At 39.2% G+C, this 19,532-nt stretch overlaps 1 protein-coding gene across 1 annotated transcript in view; it reads left to right on the top strand.

Moving 5' to 3' along the window:
• The first annotated feature begins 18,232 nt into the window (after positions 1-18,232).
• Positions 18,233-19,532, top strand: part of lrp1bb (low density lipoprotein receptor-related protein 1Bb) — a 180,215-nt gene continuing 178,915 nt past the window's right edge. The window contains exon 1 of the mRNA XM_061088066.1: positions 18,233-18,236. Coding sequence (XP_060944049.1) covers positions 18,233-18,236 — 4 coding nt within the window. The remainder of the gene's footprint in view (positions 18,237-19,532) is intronic.

The following is a 19,532-nucleotide window of genomic DNA, read 5'->3' as shown; positions in this document are numbered from 1 at the left end:
TTAGGGTTTAACCTACAAACACAAACTGTCTCTTTTTATGATACCATGGATACATTTATTTATTACAGGTCAAGGTGATGCAAAGTATTTCATTGGTGGTCAGTCCAACTCTTTCATCTTTGTTTTTTAAACAGATGCAGGCGGCAATGGAAACAGTGACATGCAGTTGTTATTGTGACTTTAAGAGCAACATATGTTACTAGTTATAGAGAGAACCACACAGACTCTTATTTGTAATCCTGCGTCTGCATTTTATTTTTTAAAAATGTGTGCTGACATGTTTGCATGTCTAATATAAAAGTTGATTTCTCAGTGAGTGAATACATAGAAATGTGTATTTCACAAGTTTGAGCAACAGAAAGCTTTATGTTCCTTTTTTTCCCAATTCTTATTGTTGACAACTTTGAATAAAAGTTAAAACTATCAATTAATAATCTATCCAAAATGTTATTGGCAATGGAATAAATAGGCAGATATGAGAGCTGGTTTTATTGTCACTGGCTTTGTGTCATCATCACTTTACTCATCTGTTTGGATTTCAATTAGCATAACACCAGATTTCCCTTGTTGCATTGGAATAGATACGATTCATTGGTAGTTACTGTTAGTCAGCGTTTCGCATGTATAAACATGTCAGACCTTACAAATTACAAGTGGAAAAAAGCTATCTCATAATGTGTGTGTATGCTTCAGTTTCCATCGGTTGGAGCTTAACACTTAATTTCATCTTCATATTTGACGGTGAGGTCTCTTCCTGCCTTGAAAAACAGTCAAACACATTTTTTTGTTTGGCACCAAAAAAATTACTCTCCTATTGTCACATAACTTCCCGAACTTTTGAGCTTTCTCGTAGGACTGGCGCAGTAAGAGATTAACTAAAACATGCAGAATATATTATTTCTAGACCTCTATCATTTCATTTCCACCTATCCCTCTGAGGATGCTCATAGCTAATTCGCCCTTGAAGCCACATTTTCCTTGTTAAGACTCGAGGGCTTCTCTTTTATCTCAGCCGTGCCTGTGCTGTTGGAGTATGCCTGATGAATGTGTAGTGAAAGGCCAAATCTTTGCATAGAAAGAAAATTGGATCCGCTGTTACATTCTTACGGAGGAAAGCATTATTTTGTATCCCAAGGAATCGTTGCTGTTGGGCAAACATCTGCCATCAGGTAGACCAACAGCCAGGGTGTTTTTTGTAGCGATGCTTTATTCCAAAAGACAGCACATTATTCAGGATGTGCGCCTCCACAAATTACTGGGCAGCTTTTCAGTCCTCGCTGTCTGGAGGGATATTTAGAAAGTAATACTGAAAGGAAACACCTTGGTGGTGAAATCTGTGGGGAATAACGGGAGCTACAGTACATGGCTGTGTGATAATATTAAGGGACTGTTAAGTGGTGGAGCACAGTTTTTAAAAAGATAAGTTATTACTGTAGCACAGAGCGGATTATTTTTAAATGGAAGGTTTTAGGAAAAGATTGAAAAATGATGGATTGATAACAATTTTAATTTGTTTCAGACACAGTTAGTGCTTTTTTATCATGTGGAAATATAATAAAGTACCATAATGGGTATTTGTATTTTACACACACAAACTCATACACATATGAGTTAAGCAATGTGCATGTGCAGCTACACATCAGATCAAGGACAGCAAAGTGTGGAAAGGCCCAGAGCATACTGATTGATTCACAGCTTTTAACAATACAAACACATTTACATTTCAATGCATTTGACTCCGGGGAAGTCACAGCAGTGTCAACACATCTATTAGTGTGATTATTCTCTCCCTGTGAAAATTGCGGTCAGACATGCCGAGAGGTCACAGTAGTTTCAGCCCTGAGTTGTGCGCACAACCACATGAAGCTCCAATTATAACAAGTCAGAGACTGTATTGTTCGGAGCCAAAGCACAGAGCAATACAGTTCATACTGAACTCACTGTTACTGTGAGTATACGGTAATGACTTAAGGCAAACTGGATAAGCATATTTTTATTTTGAACTCTGAGCATTTCTCGTCTGGAGGCAGTTTGGTGGTAAGAAAGCCTTGCAACGAGATTCTGGAGTGTAAATCAAACCTAAATTGAAGAGGTGGAGACAGTGTGCTTTTTTTAATGTCACTCCATGCAAACAGGTTTAGAATAAACAATCTAATCCAGCAGTAAACAAATTGAATCAATCAACCCATCTACTTGTATTGATATTCTTCCTTTCCCCCTCAGGGCCTTGAAAATGATGGTAGTTAACCAGGAGAAGCAACAGAGCAAAAGTAAAATAGGTTAAATTGGGAGTCGGCAGGAATGAAGTTTATACTGTTACATAGCATTCTAACATTGTAATGTTATCTAGGCTGTATATACTAAATTAACCAAAACCATACCTCAGAGAACTAGATTGCATCTCTTGCTTGTTCAGTGTTTGTTCCATAAGAAGCTGGTTGTTTGTTATGTTTTCAGACACCATGCAGCTTAGTGCCCCATTAACACCATCACTGAGTCAATAGTGCTTCATAGAGCGAGAGCTGTGGATGCTTGGTTGTAAGAGGAAGCTATTGTACCTGAACCTGTCCTGGCAACCTGCTATTCTCAATGTTGCAATAAACTTAGTTCTGCAATATTGTGTTTGCACAACTGTAAGACCAACTCAAAATATCAGCAGCTCTAATGTATAAATATCAACAGTGTGATAATATCTAGGGCAGGTTGATGTTTTCTCTCTTTACAGATATTTCGGGACTTGAGACAGAATGAAATGAATGTAAAAACAAACTCACCTCAAAGGTCCTTTTACTGTGGAGCTTGAGTCTCATCACACGATCTTCATTCATGAAACACTAGAAGCCACATGTGCTCAAACTACTTTCACACTGTAAACCCATGTAATGCTCATTGTTGGACTGACTGGTATTATTCAGATTTTGTGTTGCTCTTCAACACGTTGCCGTTTGGCCCCTGTTCCTCAGAATGTGATGCGGGTGGGCATGACGTTCACGTGGGAAAACATATCAGGCGGAAAGATTGGGCACCAGAGTCACCTTGCCTGGGTGGTGATGAGGACATAGAGCTAGTGACTCATGCTGGCCCAAGGCCACTGGAGTCTATCACCTTCAGATGGCCGTTTGCCCATTAGTGTAGAGTTGCTCTGACGGCTGCTGCTCAAAGGCCCGGACTCCTACACAGAGCAGGTGGCACCAACATGCTGCAGGGACGTCTTTACATCTTTTTTTGTGTGCGATTTCCAAGTGGAAATAATCTTTCTCTCCTGATTAACTCTTAAATTTAAATGTGTGGAATGTGCAGCAATCTATAGCAACTTCTTCTGACTTCAATATGATCAACAATTAAAAGGGATTTCTGAAGCTTTTCTGTTTTATTTGCACATCCAAGCAGTGAACTGAAAGAGATAAACCGGTGGTTGAGGGTTGGTTGATAGATGTTTGTTTTTAAAACTGCACTGAGCTAAATTCTGCAATTGTGAATCCGAGGTGGTGTGTGGGGCTATTAATTGAGAACATCAATAACAGGCCCTGTTTTCCTCTCTCTTGAGGAGCACATTCATCATGTGAGGTCAGTGCAGCCAGGCAGGAGAAAATAGGGCAGATTTGGTCATAGTAAGCAGGGTCTGGCTGAACTGGAAATCTCCCCTCACCTCACCAAAGTGACAGAGTGCAAAAACATCAGCCACACTTTAGTGTGAAATTACTACAGCATGTTATTGCCCGTGGTCGTGTGCATGGGCGACAAATCCAATCAAATCTTAGACGGGTTTCTTTTTTCTATCATGTATCCGTTTTTTTGTCTTGTGCCTGAAACACACATTTCTGGGTTTGTAGAATTCACCTGAGTTCACATTCATCCCTATTACAAATGAATGAAAATTTAATCTAACATTTTGTTTTAATTGTCTAGTATAATCACACAGGCCTTGAGCAGGTTCTCCAAAACTAAATTCACTCCTCCTGATCAGTTTATAAATAGTCTTTTTTAAATAATCCACTTATTAATTAGGCCTTAAAAGAGAGCTATGTCTCAGGGCAGGGTGGAGGGTAATTCACTGGAAGATACCTCCAACAAGTACCTGGAAAAACCCAAAACAGAATTGTGCGTGCTGATACACGGATGTCTGTGTTCCACTTTGGTGTGTCTGCTATTCGGTATGAGGACCCTCTGCAAGTACACAAGATTGTCTTAAAATAACACACACATACACACGCGGGATAATCTCAATTTATAAATTATGTTCAGTCAAAAAAATTCTAATGAAGATCTCACCCGTAGTGACACTCCACTAACCAATTTCCGATTCAGAGTGCACATACAAACCAGGCTCATTAATATGCAAAGATACACATGTGGCCCCTACATTATGTACAATACATAATGTGTACAATACATAATGTGCATAAGAACATCTGCCTTGTATGAGTTTGTTCATTTGATACTGTAAGCACATTCACTATAGTCCTGAACTGAGGCAGACGGTTATACGCATCTCCTGACAAGCTGCTTTATATGTACTGTATGTAATTCATTGTGACCCATTGTGTTGCAACTCTTTGTGTTTGTCTTTTACTGTAATTTGAAAAATGTATGTATAGAGGTACACACTCTTCTTAAAGTGATTTGTTTTCATGTTGTTCTACTGTCAGTGTAGTTAAGCTCATGTACATGATATTTATTCACATCTACAGTGATGATGATTGAAAAATGTGCAACAAGTAAACCTAGCGTGGTTAAATTGAAGTGAATTTTCAAATGACTACAGAAGCATTGTCTGGTTTGTCTCATGGTGAATCAAATAGGACACTAATGAATTGGTGTTTTTATTGTCATTAAGAATGAAACATAGGACTCAAGGAAAGCACAATCTCTCATATCTGTCTTGATCCTTCATTGTCAATGCTTAAGGCCACCAGCGTTTAATCAACATTTCTATTATTTATTGTTGTTGATTAAAGCTAACGTAATAATAGCCTTGTAATTAATTACAAATTCTGGCAACACCTCCATCAATGTGTTTGTGTGTGATTATAATACATGTTGCTATTGTTAAAATTCACATCAGACATGCTCCATAACTACATTAATAAGCTTAAATTAAAAGCTTTTCAAATGTACATTCATTTCATAATCTACAACATGAATATAATTATAAATGGATGAATCGAGTAATGTGTGCCCACGACTTAACATTACAGCAGAGGAATCGGAGAAACCACAGTATAGAAATGATACTCCATTTATAGAGTACAGTGCTTAGTGCAGCACTGTGGCCGCTGTAGGAGTGTGCAGACATGTTTTCAATCATCTGCCGAGATTACTTCCTAATTTAAGATAAACTTTATGGCCAACTGTGAGCAGCTACTTCACAGGGAGCAGTGGGGAGCCTGGTGTATCTGGTCATCTGTGTAGACTGGTGTGCAAAGCCTCCTTGTATTCTCAATTAGATCAACCCCTTGTGCCTCTCCATCTCCTGCCCTCTCTTATCCAAATAAGATCGCTTCTGGTTCCCAAAAAATAAATAAATAAGTGTAATGGAAATGTAATGGAGCAAAAAATGCCACTATCATGGCTTCACAACTGCATTTCACAAACCAATGGGTGACTTGACAGTGGTTTGACACCCGGGTCAAGACACCTATCCCGGCCCCAGAACTGTAGTTACATTCCCCCCCATTCCTTTCAAACAACCCCTTAAACAGCTCTGACCTTAGCCATTGGATTGTTAAAATGTAATTCAAAGCACTAATTACAAAGCATCAGCACTGCTATTACCTTCCTGGTGTGTATTATTACTTTGCATAAATCTAGTTTGCGATTGAGGGGTAGTAGCTGTGTGCCAGAGCAGTAAATGTCATTGACTTCAACACTGCATGACTGTGTTCTCTGTGCTCTCTCTCCATTCAAAATTACATAAATTGAGTTCAATGTATTATTAATGTGAAAGAGTCTTTTCTTCAGTGAGGCAAACGCGGATAATGTGGATGGATAATTAATTGTCCGTCAAGATATCAAATATCATTTTAAACTATAACCATGGCAATACATTCACAGCTGATTATCCATGCCAGCCAGGTACCAAGATAAAGGATATGAATGTGGGTTGTGTGTGTTCTGGCTTCGTCTCCGACAGCACAGCTTTATCTGAAGTCATTCTTAATAAGTTAGAGCAGTCATCGCATTGCCTTAACTGCTGTTTTCTGAGAATTGTATTACGTCTGGTTTTCATACCTCACAAACCCCTTAAGGACTGAGACTGATATTTTCATTTTCACTGTTGTCAGTCAGAAACCATCTTTGGGCAAAATTGATTTGACGTGTACTTTGATTTTTGTATTTTGGTGGATGTCCCGTCAGCTAACATTGAGGGGGCGGTGTTTATGACCTGCTGCCAGCCATCAGCGGGGCATCCGGATGTTTTAGGGAGCTGTCAAATTGTCCATCTTTTATATACAGTTATTGCTCTAGACCCTCCTGCTTCAAAGGATTCATACTGACATGTTCTCTCTCAGTGTTGGTCTTAACCTTACAGTAAAAGTTGAATGATTTAGGGGGAGAAAGTGAATTAATGTGAATATTCTACTGCAACACCTTGACAGGACGGCAGAATACAGCAGCATACTGTGAGAATAGTCACTTCACAGCTACATTGGCAAACAGATCGGAAAACCCAGTCCTACAAACCAAAGTTATTCATTAAGTGAAGTCATATGTTGAGTCTAGTGGCTCCACACCTGTTTCCTGGGTAGACAAAAAAAAAAACCCACAGACATTCGGTGAAAATGAGTCATGTTTTGCATGATGGGTGAGAGTATTAATGTAAGGTTTTTTTTCTTCCTGCAGGATTTATGTGAGACAGCTTTCTTTGCCAAAATCATTTCAACAGTCAGCTGGAACACGGCTTTGACATCGCGTACCTAATGAGATCTTTATCAAAGCAGCCTTTTCACAGCCTTTCATAAAATATGTATACTCTTAAATTCAGGTGTTGACATGATTTTTCTTTTAAATTTCACTGAGCATATGTTACGCGCTTGCACCATTCAATACAGAGCTAAGTCTCCAACTTTGAATCTCCTCGTATTACATCATGGCTTTCTTAGGCCAAATTACCCAAAGGAAAAAAAACATCCATACTCACAGAAGCAACCCCCCCCTCTCCCTTTTAAAAAAAACATTCATTCACTTTGAACAACTTCAATTTTGAACAACTGTTTCATGTCTGCTTCCAACACCCCACTGTGCTCACACTGCATTGGCATCGCAACTCTGTCTTGGAGGAATACCAAAATACCGGGCCATATTCGAGCCCCACAACTCAGCTACCAGCTATCTTGTTCCTCTGAAAAGCAGCCGTGAAACAACCCGTAGCTTATGTCTTGACATCATTGACAGGCAAGCTTTAAAGAATCCCAAGAAGGGAGATAACAGAGAAGCACAGAGTACATTTATAATCGTATTTTATTAAAACGGTTAATGTCACTCTTAACACAGTTTTTCCTTTTGCATTATCTCTGGAGTTTAATTCCTTAGATATAACCTGATAAAAAAAAAAAAAAAAAACTATATTTATAATATATAATACAAAGTATTGATCTTTTTCTTTCACATTTCAGACATGGGCATTTTTCAGACATTCAAGGTTTGATGTCATGGCCTCCTGCTAAACAAAAGTAGCGAGAGAAGCTTAAAAAAGAGCTCCTCCATTATGCCGTCCAACAGACTTGGTATCAAAGTGCTGTTATCATATTTTTTCTGTTTGCCACAAAGTGAATGAGTTGAGCACCCATACAAGTACAGAACCCTTTCTTTACTTGTCAAGATTGAAAGCTTGAAAGCCTTGCCTTCCTTCTGAGAAGTGGAATTGCTATCATTTGTCTTGCAAAGCTTGAAAGCTTTCAGCTTCTTTTTTCCGAGGAGGAATTGCAATAATTCATAGAGCAACAGGGAAAACGATGCTGAGGTATTTAACAAAACTCGCAAAAATGTCAGTGAAGAGAACAACACCAAAAAAAAAATCAGCGCTAACTTTTCTTAGAAGCTGCATCCAACAGATAAGCATGCCTCTTCCTTTAAGATTTAGTTATGCTCTTTTTTTTTTGAAAATGACTTGGGCACACATGGTACGAGCCTCGTCCCCGCAAATGTGATTGTGTCATTTTCAATTAGATGCCATTAAAAATGCAGAAAGTAAACGGGACTTCCACAAGGACCTGAAAGAATCAACACCTTCCAAAAGCACTTTGGCGGCAAAAGTGAGAGTTGTCACTGCTCCTGATTTCACCAGCTCTCCCTCGGAGGAAAAGATGAACTTTAGCTGAAAAGGCCTATATTTTATCTAAAGCATCTCTCAGTCAGTTACAGTAGTTTTTCTCACACATATTGATCTGTACTCCTTGAGAGCTGTAATAAACCTTTTTATTGGTTCTCATTAAACAGTGAAGGAGCACAGCAAGATGGCTAAGTCTTGGTTTGGCTTTGTGGTCAGAGTTTCTATCCGACTCTGCAGTTTTCCCTCCATTTATAACAGGATCTTTGCTTTGCACTGTTTTTTTTTTCAAGGCACTGCCGCAGCTTCCTGCAACCCTGATGTGGGTGTGATATGAATATTTTGCTGACAATGTTGACTAGTGTACAACAGAAGCCAACTGACAAACATGTTTCCGCCTTTGTAGGGAAACCCCTGAAGAGCACTTGCACTGAGTTCAAACCTAAATCTGAAAATTATATGTTGTGTCAGAAAAACACAAAGAAAAGGGAATAAATTAAGTTGTATATAGAGCAAAATGTATAACGAATTTAAAACGTAGTGAATACAGTTATTTCGATAAAAAGGTTCAGGGTCAACTATTGTACAGTTATGCAATTAAATCAGACTTGAATGTTGTACCTTGAATCCTTAAAACATGGCAGAATATGGTGAATATTCCTCTTACATTTCCAGGTTACCAACCACTAGCACATGTTAGGGACATATCATTGGCTGTGTACCTTGGTGTCAGTGGGTGTTTTGGCCGGGCAATCACAAGACGAGATTCTGCAGTCCACGATATTTAATTTATGGTCAACCTTGAATATTAATCTTTGAAATATTATATAAACTCCAGTATTTATCTTGGATTAACTGTGCAGGTGCTGTGATTTAAAAAACATTTTTAGCCGACTATTGGATCTCACTACACTGTTTTTCTAAAACAAAGTTATTACAGGGAACAAGGTCATACAGCTTCATCTTTCCAACCAGTCACCACTAGCTTTACCATTAACTCTGAGTCTCATTATGTTGCATTAGATAGCTTGGAGGACAGAGGTGATTAATATTGTAACAGGCTTTGGATGGCTTCATAAGTACAGCTGCATATTGGATATAACAGAGAGGTGACAGAGGCAGAGAGGAACAAGTTGATGGAGGTAGAGTATGTTAGGCAGCCGTCAGTTATTGGCTTAATCTTCTGTGTCTTTATCTTTTGGTAAAGAAAAGATACAGGACATGTGTTTTTCTATTGATCCACTGGCCCACAAAGTCTGTAGTTTTGTGGTCACATCTTTGGGGGGTAATTGCTATATGCTTGAGTCCCGGTGTTGATAGATTATCCTTCTCCTGTGGTTGCACCACATCACATTTAACAGACTACTGCTCCCACAAACCTTTGCCACACTTTATCACTGTTATGTGGAGAAACCCAATGGTTCTCTAAAAAATATTATTAAGGGGTCTGGATTCAAAGATATGAGTACGGTACAATAATTCAGTTCTGGGGGAGTGCTTATTTGTGGCTCTTTTTTATAATTTAGTTGGTTGATGTGACAAATCTGTGATCCATTGTGTTCCTCCCAAAGATATACAGACAAACACAGGGTGAAGTGTTTTCCAATCTGCTCATTGTGCCATAGAAATGAACATAAATTGCTGTTTTCCCCACTCTGCTTTCTAGTAACAAGCACCGTGGGTCTCTTTTTTAAAGCTTCTGAGCTCCCTCCTAGTGGCTCTTTTGAGTTGTTGGGATTTTAAGGTACAACGAGAACGTTACGTACCAATTTGCTGCACAGGGCTTTGCTATAGTTTCGTTCAAGGCTGTGTGTATCATGCTGTTTTACCTTTTCTCCCATGCGTTCTCAACATATTAACCCAAATTCAAAGTTGATGACAACCATGTTAATTATCTGTGTAAAGGTCATCTACCGAGTAATGAGGCAAGTTACACAATTCCACAACCATGACAAAATGTTCTTGGTAATTTCGAGGAAAAAGGTCACACTGTTGTTTTCACACTTAATTACACAGGAGAGTGAATGAAAAAATAAAGCTCTAACTGGACATTATTTTGCATTGATATGGATTGGATATAGTTTTTTGCTCTGACAAAGCTGAATCACATCAATCACGCCCTGTTCACTATCTACTTTGTCATTTTCATAGAGGATGAAATGAGCCGAGAAAGCTCAGGTCACATGTGATAGCTGTTGAAAATGAGTGGAAACATGTAATTGGACTAATTGGATCTGAACTCACATGCAGTGAATATGTAGGTTATTCATTCTCTTACGGGAGTCATCATTACCAGGGCACGTCAAAATAGTATTTCATAATCTGTCTGTTTTGCATGATGGCACACATCTGATGACCTTTCTGTTTTATTTCCTGTACCACATGTCATGAATCACAGTCATAGAGATGTCACAGCGTTTTTTTCTCTCCACACACTGTTCTGTAGCGAGAGAGGAGGAGATGCTTAATCATCTCCCATTGCCTTCGCTCCACCTTCAGCATTGGACACACCAAATTGATTTTAATCAGGCGATAAAGCAGAGCCGATCCTCCCTCTGTTGACTCACTTTCATGCCCCAAAGAGGCCGACCCGATCGACTTTCCTGATGGATTCTACTCATAACTGCCTATGGCCCTGTTCAATATGTACAATCTCCTTTTATTTTGGTTGCACTCGGAAGAAAGACTGATGCTGTGTTGGTGTTCGCTGTGAGGTCTCAGCAGTTTATTTACTCAATTCCTGTCCTGTTGCTGAGCTGCTGCTCAGGAAGAAACAAGAAGCTCGAGTCTGAAAGTGAATGTTTTTTTTCTCCTAAAAGCTTATTCTGGAATTAGCTTGGAAAGATCCAATAACACCCAAATGACCCTGAGATAATCAGCCTCCCTGTCTTACTCTCAGACACCTTTATTTATTTAGTGATTCCTGTAAATAAGTAGCTGCACTGGGATGTAATTACTAAAAACACTGGTGTTGCACTGGTGTTCACTGAAACGTGTAAAAGTCATGAAAGGACATTTATTTTAGGATCTGAGTATCCAAGAATTGCTATTGTATAAACTAAATATGAACTTACCTCCCCCCAAGGAGGTTATGTTTTTGTCTGCATTTGCGTTTCTGTCTTTAGTAAGATTTCTTGATGAAGAATATCAAGCATGGGGATGGATATTTATGAATGTGCAACAGTGGTGGAGATCTGAATAAAATGATGAGACTGTTTTGCTTTGGTGGATATATACACTCATTAAGTGCACTTATAATATTCAAAGTAGAAAATATTTTTTTCGTCAACTTGTTTTGTGCTGATGAGTTTAACTGTAACTGCACTTTTATTATATTGTACCAGATCCTAAAACAAAACAAACTGAACGAAAAAGTGCCGGTAGACACGACTTCCATCTTCCATTAGATTCCATCTGTTATTTTATTTAATTTCCCAAATGAAAGGCAATCAAATCTGCATAGACTAAAGACTCACACAAAATCCTCCAAGCTGTGATATCCATGGTTCCACACTGACTAGTTATTTCACATATGACCTTAAATCCAAGTTAAGAGGCAGCTGCGACCGCTCATCAATATATTGTCCCCCCTTGTCCATCTTGGCATATGTTTCAAATTGCCTTTAAGATTTAAAGTCCCATAGGAAATGTTTGTGTGACCTGAACTCTGCAACAACTGCGGGTAGTAACTGTCACTGTGAGCTATGTGCTGCAGAGTCACAGAGTGGGTTTGTAAAAACACTGTAAAAAGCCAACAAGTGGTCATAGGTCACCATCAAAAACCACAGAGGCCTGGTTTTGCTCTTTTACGTTCAATCAGGCCTTGAACATAAGCCAGTGACATAACTTACGTCATAAATGTGTAAAAAGGCTGCTGTTCTTGTCCCACAGCTTTGCAGAGAAATCGTTTCTCTTCTCGGAAGTCTTAATGGAGCCAGATTAGTCTTTGCTTCAGGCCGAGATGTGGAAAGCACTCCGTTCTCAGCTTTGTTTAACAAGTAATGTGTGTTGCTTATCATTCCCTTACTTTCATTAGCTTCAGGACCTACGGCAGCTACTAAACACACAGTACAGCCACTTATATACGCATTGGCATGTTAATACATAATTAATGCATTTGTCCGCAAACTGGTTGAAACTCCCACACCATTTCAATTTGTAATATGTAGCAGATTTGTTTATTTACATGAAAGTCTCTCTACTTTTACAAGGTTTGACACCCCACTTCTGTCTCATTTTTATAGCAGCATCCTTTTAAATCCTTGTTTAGGAAATTGGTTAACTTACGGCTTTCCTACAGCAGTGTAATTAAACACAGCCTTGACTTACTAATGCAAACAAGTCCTACAGGTGCCCTAACTGTTGTTGATGACTTAAAAGCCTCTGTCTCTAAAAAAGCCAGGGTTGGAATAAAATGTTACAACATCCTCTGAGGCATTATATAGACAGTACTCAGCTGCAGGAAGCAAAAGAGTATATTTAGAGTGGTGAGGAAAAAAGATAAGTAACAAGCCTGATTGGTCATGGGTTCAACCTACAGCAAGATAATGATAATTCACATAATGGAAGAGCAGCACAGTCTCCACACTTTAACCCCTCAGAGCTGGTTTGGAAATAATTTGAGCTTGTAAACCAAACAAAAAATGCAAAGTTTGCATTAATAAATCGCCCTCTGTAGATCTAAAATAAAAATTTAATTAAATCTATTTTACGGGCTTATAAAGGGTAATTTGAAAATGAAATCCTTTACAAGCAAAATTAAACAAAACATACCAACCATACTTTTACCTTTTACACAATTACACCTGAACCAGTGCACAATGTCCACTGTGGTTTTCTGTAAAATCTTCAGTTTGATGAGATTAAGTCAGACTTGTTGTGTTATCAGTGTGGATCTAGAATTTTGGGCATTAAGATATCTTATATTTAATGTGAAAAAAGACAAGTCACTAAGATAAGGTTTGGCTGCTGCTTCTCGGTCTGGCTTATCAACTTCAAATCTGCTGCAATCACAGTTTGTAGAGGTGAAGCTGTAGGTTCAGCCAGAGCATCTCTTCCCTCAATTTTAACACAATCGTACTCAGTCACAGTCTGAATGATTAGTAAATTAAGTTTAAGTTAGAGAAAATATTGAGAACCAACAATGTCAACACTGACAACCCCCCCCCCCCCCCCCCCCAAACGAATGGTGATCTGCCCCCGAAATGATAAATCATATCGGTAGATCAATAGTGATGTAATTATTTTTATTTCCTCTACTGTCTGCAGAAGTGTGTGTGTGTTTGTGTGTGAGAGCCCGTCTCTGTCTCTCTTCACACAAACTGAAATTATCACGTTTATCTAGTTATTAATCGATGATGTTGGAGCATGAATCCGGATCCTTCCAGTCACTTTGACCCTGATGTCCGGGCTTTGCGCATCATGTCCAACATCATGTTGTAAGTAGCAGGTGAACCTCTTATCAATGTGTTACAATACAGTACATGGCTAATAAACTCTTGAGCAAACAGAGTAAACTTCAAGTACTGTACGTGTCCTTATAATGTCTGATAAGTGATGGTGTTTATTAACGTGTGAAGTGAGCGCAGGTCAGCGGGGGAGTGAGGAGAAAGGAGAGAGGAGAGAGGAGAGAGGAGTGAGGAGAGAGGACACGGTAATACAACACAAACATGCCCTCACATAATCTGCGTCTGCCCTGATGCTGAAGCAGCTGCAACAATAATTTTTTGCTGCAAAAATCACTATTTTTATTCTCCTTTGACATGGTTGTGCTCATACTTAATTGGTATCATTTTACAGTAATAATTAATCAAATAATGCTGCATTTAATTGAACTAAATTCTATTCATATTGTATATTTTTAAAGCACCGTACCTAAGTTGTTTTCTGCTCTTATTGAAGTTGATGCTGCGTGAAATGATGCCTCTTTGCCTCTTAGCTGCTTCAGCCTCAGCAGTGTTGAAGTGTCTGTGGCTTCCCCGGGGAATCTTAGATTAGCTGACACTTGGGGATCTGTCCAGACATGTCACTTCACTCGACAGGGTCAATGCTTAATCTGTTTACACAATATAGTTTCTGCATTCATGTTAATTTGAGTCTTAATTGGTTTGAACTGTTGTCACACACAACATCTAGTTCATGAAATATTAATCAATTTTTCAGCCACTGGGTCATTTCTTCAGTGATCTTATTTTAAATGCAACAATGCTGCAAATCTTGTTAGGTTGTTTTTCCTCAATAATATCAGTGTGTGGACGTATTAGAAGCTAAACAGCTGGGTTAGACTGTCAAGACACCGAGATGTCTGGAAACATTGAAATGATTGAAGCTTAATTTATTAGGTTTAGCGTACACATATTTGTACCTAGAGTTTCGGTATGAGCCTTTCAGTTCGGCACTCATGTGTACTGAGCAAATGCAACCCCTGCAGGTGCAGAAGTTATTGCAGGTTTTAAATAAATGATGAAAGTCATCAATCCATGTAATACATTCTTTGATTTACTTTAAATATACTGAGGTTAGGTTGCTGCCAGTTGTAGCAGTGTAACAGACTGTAATACAGCCATTATAAATAAAATTTAAAAAATATATATAATATATATAAATATATATATAACCAATCTGTGATTGTAACATCCCTTTTAAAAAGAGTTTACCCCTGAGACTCCAGAAGTGTTTAGTGCATTGTTGTGAGTAGATAATGACTGAATTTAAATTTTTCTGTGAGCTATCCCTTTAAAAATAAAGTAATTTACCCAAAATTTGAGCCTGTTGGCTGAAAAGAGATTATTAAGCTACACATACCCTCATGATTTTTATACAAATGACTTCCGAACTACTTCGATAAGGTCTAGATTTTCCCTCACAAGAAGAATGCTTTTTGCTCCAATATGGCACTGTCTTCAGTACCCAGTTCACAGCACAGTTTAAACAGTTATACTGCTATCATGGCTAATAAGGCTTCTTTATATTGTGATTCACATTGGAAGAGACACGTCTCTCCGCTTCTAATGGAACAAAACTAATCAGATTCCCAGCTGTGCAACTTCCACTGAGGAGAGGAGTGGAAAAACTCAAATAAAGGGCAAGTCCATAGTAATCACATGGTTCTATGGTCCAGTTTGCAGCCAATGAGACAGAAATGCCACATTAGCAATGTGTAGGGTTATATTTAAATCATATAGAGAGTTAAACCAAAGTGCCGTTGTGTGATTTTGGTCTTTTATTGGACAATTCATTTTTGCAGGTTGACAACTATTCAATATCGTATCTCACAGTACGTTTGAAAAAAATACACAATTCAAAATATTGACTGTTTCAGAAGCTCTTTTGTTGAGTTGCATTTTAACCTAAAAATAACTTAGACAGGAGACTTGCAGCAGATCGAACTGTTTGATCGAGGAGCTGATGGGGGGGGCTTTCGGGTTGTTGATTCAGAGATACGGGTGGAGCCGGGCAGGCGGAGGTTGCTGGACTCTTGGCTGGAACGTAGATTGTGAAACAGGCAGACTGAGATTACAGGTAACAGCCTGAGGCATCCTGAGTTAGACAATGTTCAAGCAAACACAATAAAAGTGCAAACTTGACCTTAGGTTTGGCCTCAGTGTTATTGCCACCCTGGCGAAACCAACAATCTGCAAAAGACTGGAGTGTGGGGCTGGAGAATAAAGTGCACTACAGAAGCTTGATGGGAGGATGGGTAGTGGGTGCACTGGTGGATTGGCTGCATGAGGAAATCGTAGCCCAACAACTAAACAACAAGAGAGGGGAACAATCTGCAGAAACACTATAAATGAGGGAAAGGCTCTAGTGGCAACATGACATAAAATGTTATCATTGTGCTGTGAATGTTGATTATTCAAAATTATTGCTGGTTCTCGATTACGGGCTTCATCCTTAGGAGAACGATTTCTATCCAGCCTAGAAAGGCAGAAACCAAATCCTTTATTGCTGTTGCATTTAGGGTTTTAACGCCCCTTGGCTTTTTAACATGTGTACCGTTAGCTGTTCGATTGAGTTGAAGTGCTAAGCATCAGACGTCTTGTCGCTTGCCTCAACCATTACCCCTTTGAAAACTGGTTGGTCACTGAAGTGCAATGAATCCTGGGATAGGTTAGGCCAGGGAGGGTCCCGCTTTTTGAGCCGTCGTTTCTCTGGGATGGAAGGATGCATTAGTCGGCAGCATTTGAAGGAGCCTTTGAAATGGGACTTTGGGTCTAGTTGCACTAGTGTGACTTAATTGGTCTTGAAATGTAACGTCTGAAGGATACAGATTCAAAATAAAATAAAGCTTTTGTCTTTAAAAATCAAAGGCCAATATTTATTTTCCTCTGAAGATGTCCTTCAACCATGTCTGAAATCTGCAAAATGCACTGCATGGTAAATCGGTCGTTAAGAAAATGTGTCTGTGAGGCTCATCCTGCCTTTTATCATTTGTTTTATCTCCTTGATTAATTACTTCTTCTAAACAGCTTAATGGTCAACTTGATTAAAATCAACTCCAGTGCGTGATTAGGCAGAAATGAAAATCTAACAAACCCCAACTCCATTTTGTGTTTAAATATATACAAAATTATATCAATTTGTGGTTTTTGGATTTAATGATGAAATGTTGCTACAGTTGAAGTAGGTGATATTTTGGTACTATCGCTGAATTTCAATTTATTCTTGTTTGCACACTTTTAATGAGGTTAACTTCGTGGGAGTTTCAAGGTGGATATGGAGTTGTTGGATAATGGACGGCTCGATAAGTGCCTGCTGTGGTACAGTGACGGCCGGTGAGGATGTGATCTCCTCCTATAACAGCTCTCACTCCACTCCGATAATGCAGTTTAATCTGGAGGCGACACCCAAGGCACTGCCATGCCCCACAGAGTATCAGCCAGCATTGGACCAGCTCAGCGGGAACCTTGACTGGCACTTCACCCCTCAGTGATGACAAAAACCCTGTCTGCTTAAGCAGCCATTACTCCACCTGATTGGTAATCATGACATGGAGTGAGACATAAATCCCTCAGACTGCTCCTGGTTAGGATAGAGGTCTTTGAAGGAACATGGTGATTAGGTGACCTTGGGTGGAGCACGGAAAGGGAGCCAGGCCATGAGAGGCTTGGGGGGGTGGGGTTGTTCTTTTCTATTATTGGCAGTATAATGACACATTCTCATGCAAATGAATTGCACGTGTATAGGCCACAAGTCAGAGAATGACTCAGAGCCCTTTAAAATGTGTAGAAGGATTTCTTATCGGAGGAGTTTAAATTACAATTCATCTCAATGGTCTTATCTGCCTCTGTCATAGTTTTTTGTATTTGAACAAATTGTGAGATCATTTGGCTAACATTAATTTGTGCTCTTTAACACACACATGTACAGTACTATCCTTCCATGAGCTTTTTAAAGTATCCTGTTATTGGGTTTAAGCATATATGTCATATCCTAATATCAGTATCTGGGACCAGACCTTAGCCTGCTTTTAATAGACCCAATTTTATGAGCTAGATTACTCCATAAGTATTCCGGATACTGGTGCATGTATACATGTTATACTGGTTTATAACCACAGCAAACTGTGTGTGGAGGCGTGGCTTCAGCCTGTGGCACACAGCCCGTACAAGGATGCCCTTCTTGTGCGGAGCATTTTCTCTCCGTTCTGTGTCACTGAACTCAGTCATGACGACACGATCCCAGAGGTCACGACTTCAAACCCTCATCCACTACACCCTGGTTCTGTGCGGTGGCAGTAACAGCATGACACCAGCCAAAGCGGAGAATATGTTCAATATTTGTGGTCGCTCTCGTCTCTCATTGCTGGTTATAAGCCAAATCTTTAACATAATGTTGGAATTTAATAGAGCCAAGCCCGCTATGAGCCAAATTAACAACAGCCACCATTCAGGAATCAAAATTGAATGCTGGTTACGACAAATCACAGGCCATTGCACAAACAGACCAGTTTTGGGTAACATGGGTAACGGGAACACTTTTTTGTACGATGTTGTTAAAGCTCCTCACACTACAGTTACTGCAATCACCAAGATGTAAGAAGAGAATTTCATTCATTAGCAAATATTACATTTGTGTCGACTGGTAATGAATTTATATGTCCAAAACAACACATTCTTCCTGCTAGTTCACAGAAAAGTGGCAGGTCTGAGATTAAGCAGCAAAATGGCTTTTATTTACAGCTGTTATCAGTAATGAGTTTTAGGTTTTTGTCGCTCAGTTCGACGCCGTAGAGCACATGCACTTAGCAAGGTTTGTTGTGAGAGGTGTCATAAAATAATGAGACGAGGACTCGGTGGCAGAGAAAGAGTCAAGAATTTAATCAAAGTTATTCTCGTTTTTGTCACCTCTGGTAAACTTTTAGATGAAAATCATGATCTCAATCAGAAAAGAAAAGTTCCCAGGCTGTGGCTCAGGGGGGTGAGCGGTCGTCCTCTTACTAGAAAGTGGTCCGTTTGATCTAAGTCTTCTGTATGCCAAAGTGTCCTTGGGCAAGATACTGAACCCTGAAATGTAACCTTTTCATAAAGAAAGTGCTGCACATAGATGCACCATATGAATGTGTGTGAATAGGTGAAAACTGTACTGTTAACTGCTTTGGGTCGTCATCAAGATAAGAAAAACCCAATATAAATACAGACCAGTTACCATTTACACATTCTAAATACACTTAAGTAGCAACATGTAGCAGTAAATCATGCTTTTTGAGATTAATTGGCACAATGTTAAGATGCAAAGGCAATTTTAATTGAATAGTATGCTATTTAACATACAAATAACTCAAAAAATACTCAAATTTCTTGTAATGTTGTTGTTTATTTGCAAATGTGCTGTAAGGTAAAAGGCCACCGTACAGCATATAGATTCAAATTGGTTTTTATGAGCTACTCATTGTTTACTAGTGATGGGATTCATGCCGAGGAGCAGGAGGCCATTCTGCGATTGTATTCTGAAACTTTTCATGTGGTGTTCGCGTTCAATAATTTGTTGACATGCCCCTGCTGTTGTAGAGAAAATAAAAGTGACTTCACTCTGTGCTTAAGGTCAGGCAGTATCTAATGAAAACCCCAAAGTCTTCCAGCATTGATTTCTTACCCATTTCACGGCTAGAATGCAGAGTTGTTCAGCGTTGCCATGGGGGATGGCCCCGGGTACGAGCGGCCGTTTCCTGGAGCCTGTTAAACCTCAGATTCTGTAAATATAATTACCTCTCGCTCTTACCACATCCTTTCCTCTCTCTTCCTCGCTTTCTCACTTTCTC

The sequence above is a fragment of the Limanda limanda genome, chromosome 16 (assembly GCF_963576545.1).
Source record: "Limanda limanda chromosome 16, fLimLim1.1, whole genome shotgun sequence".
Taxonomy (NCBI): domain Eukaryota; kingdom Metazoa; phylum Chordata; class Actinopteri; order Pleuronectiformes; family Pleuronectidae; genus Limanda; species Limanda limanda.
The sequence above is the reverse complement of the archived record's forward strand: the minus strand, read 5'-3'. Positions and strand labels throughout refer to the sequence as shown.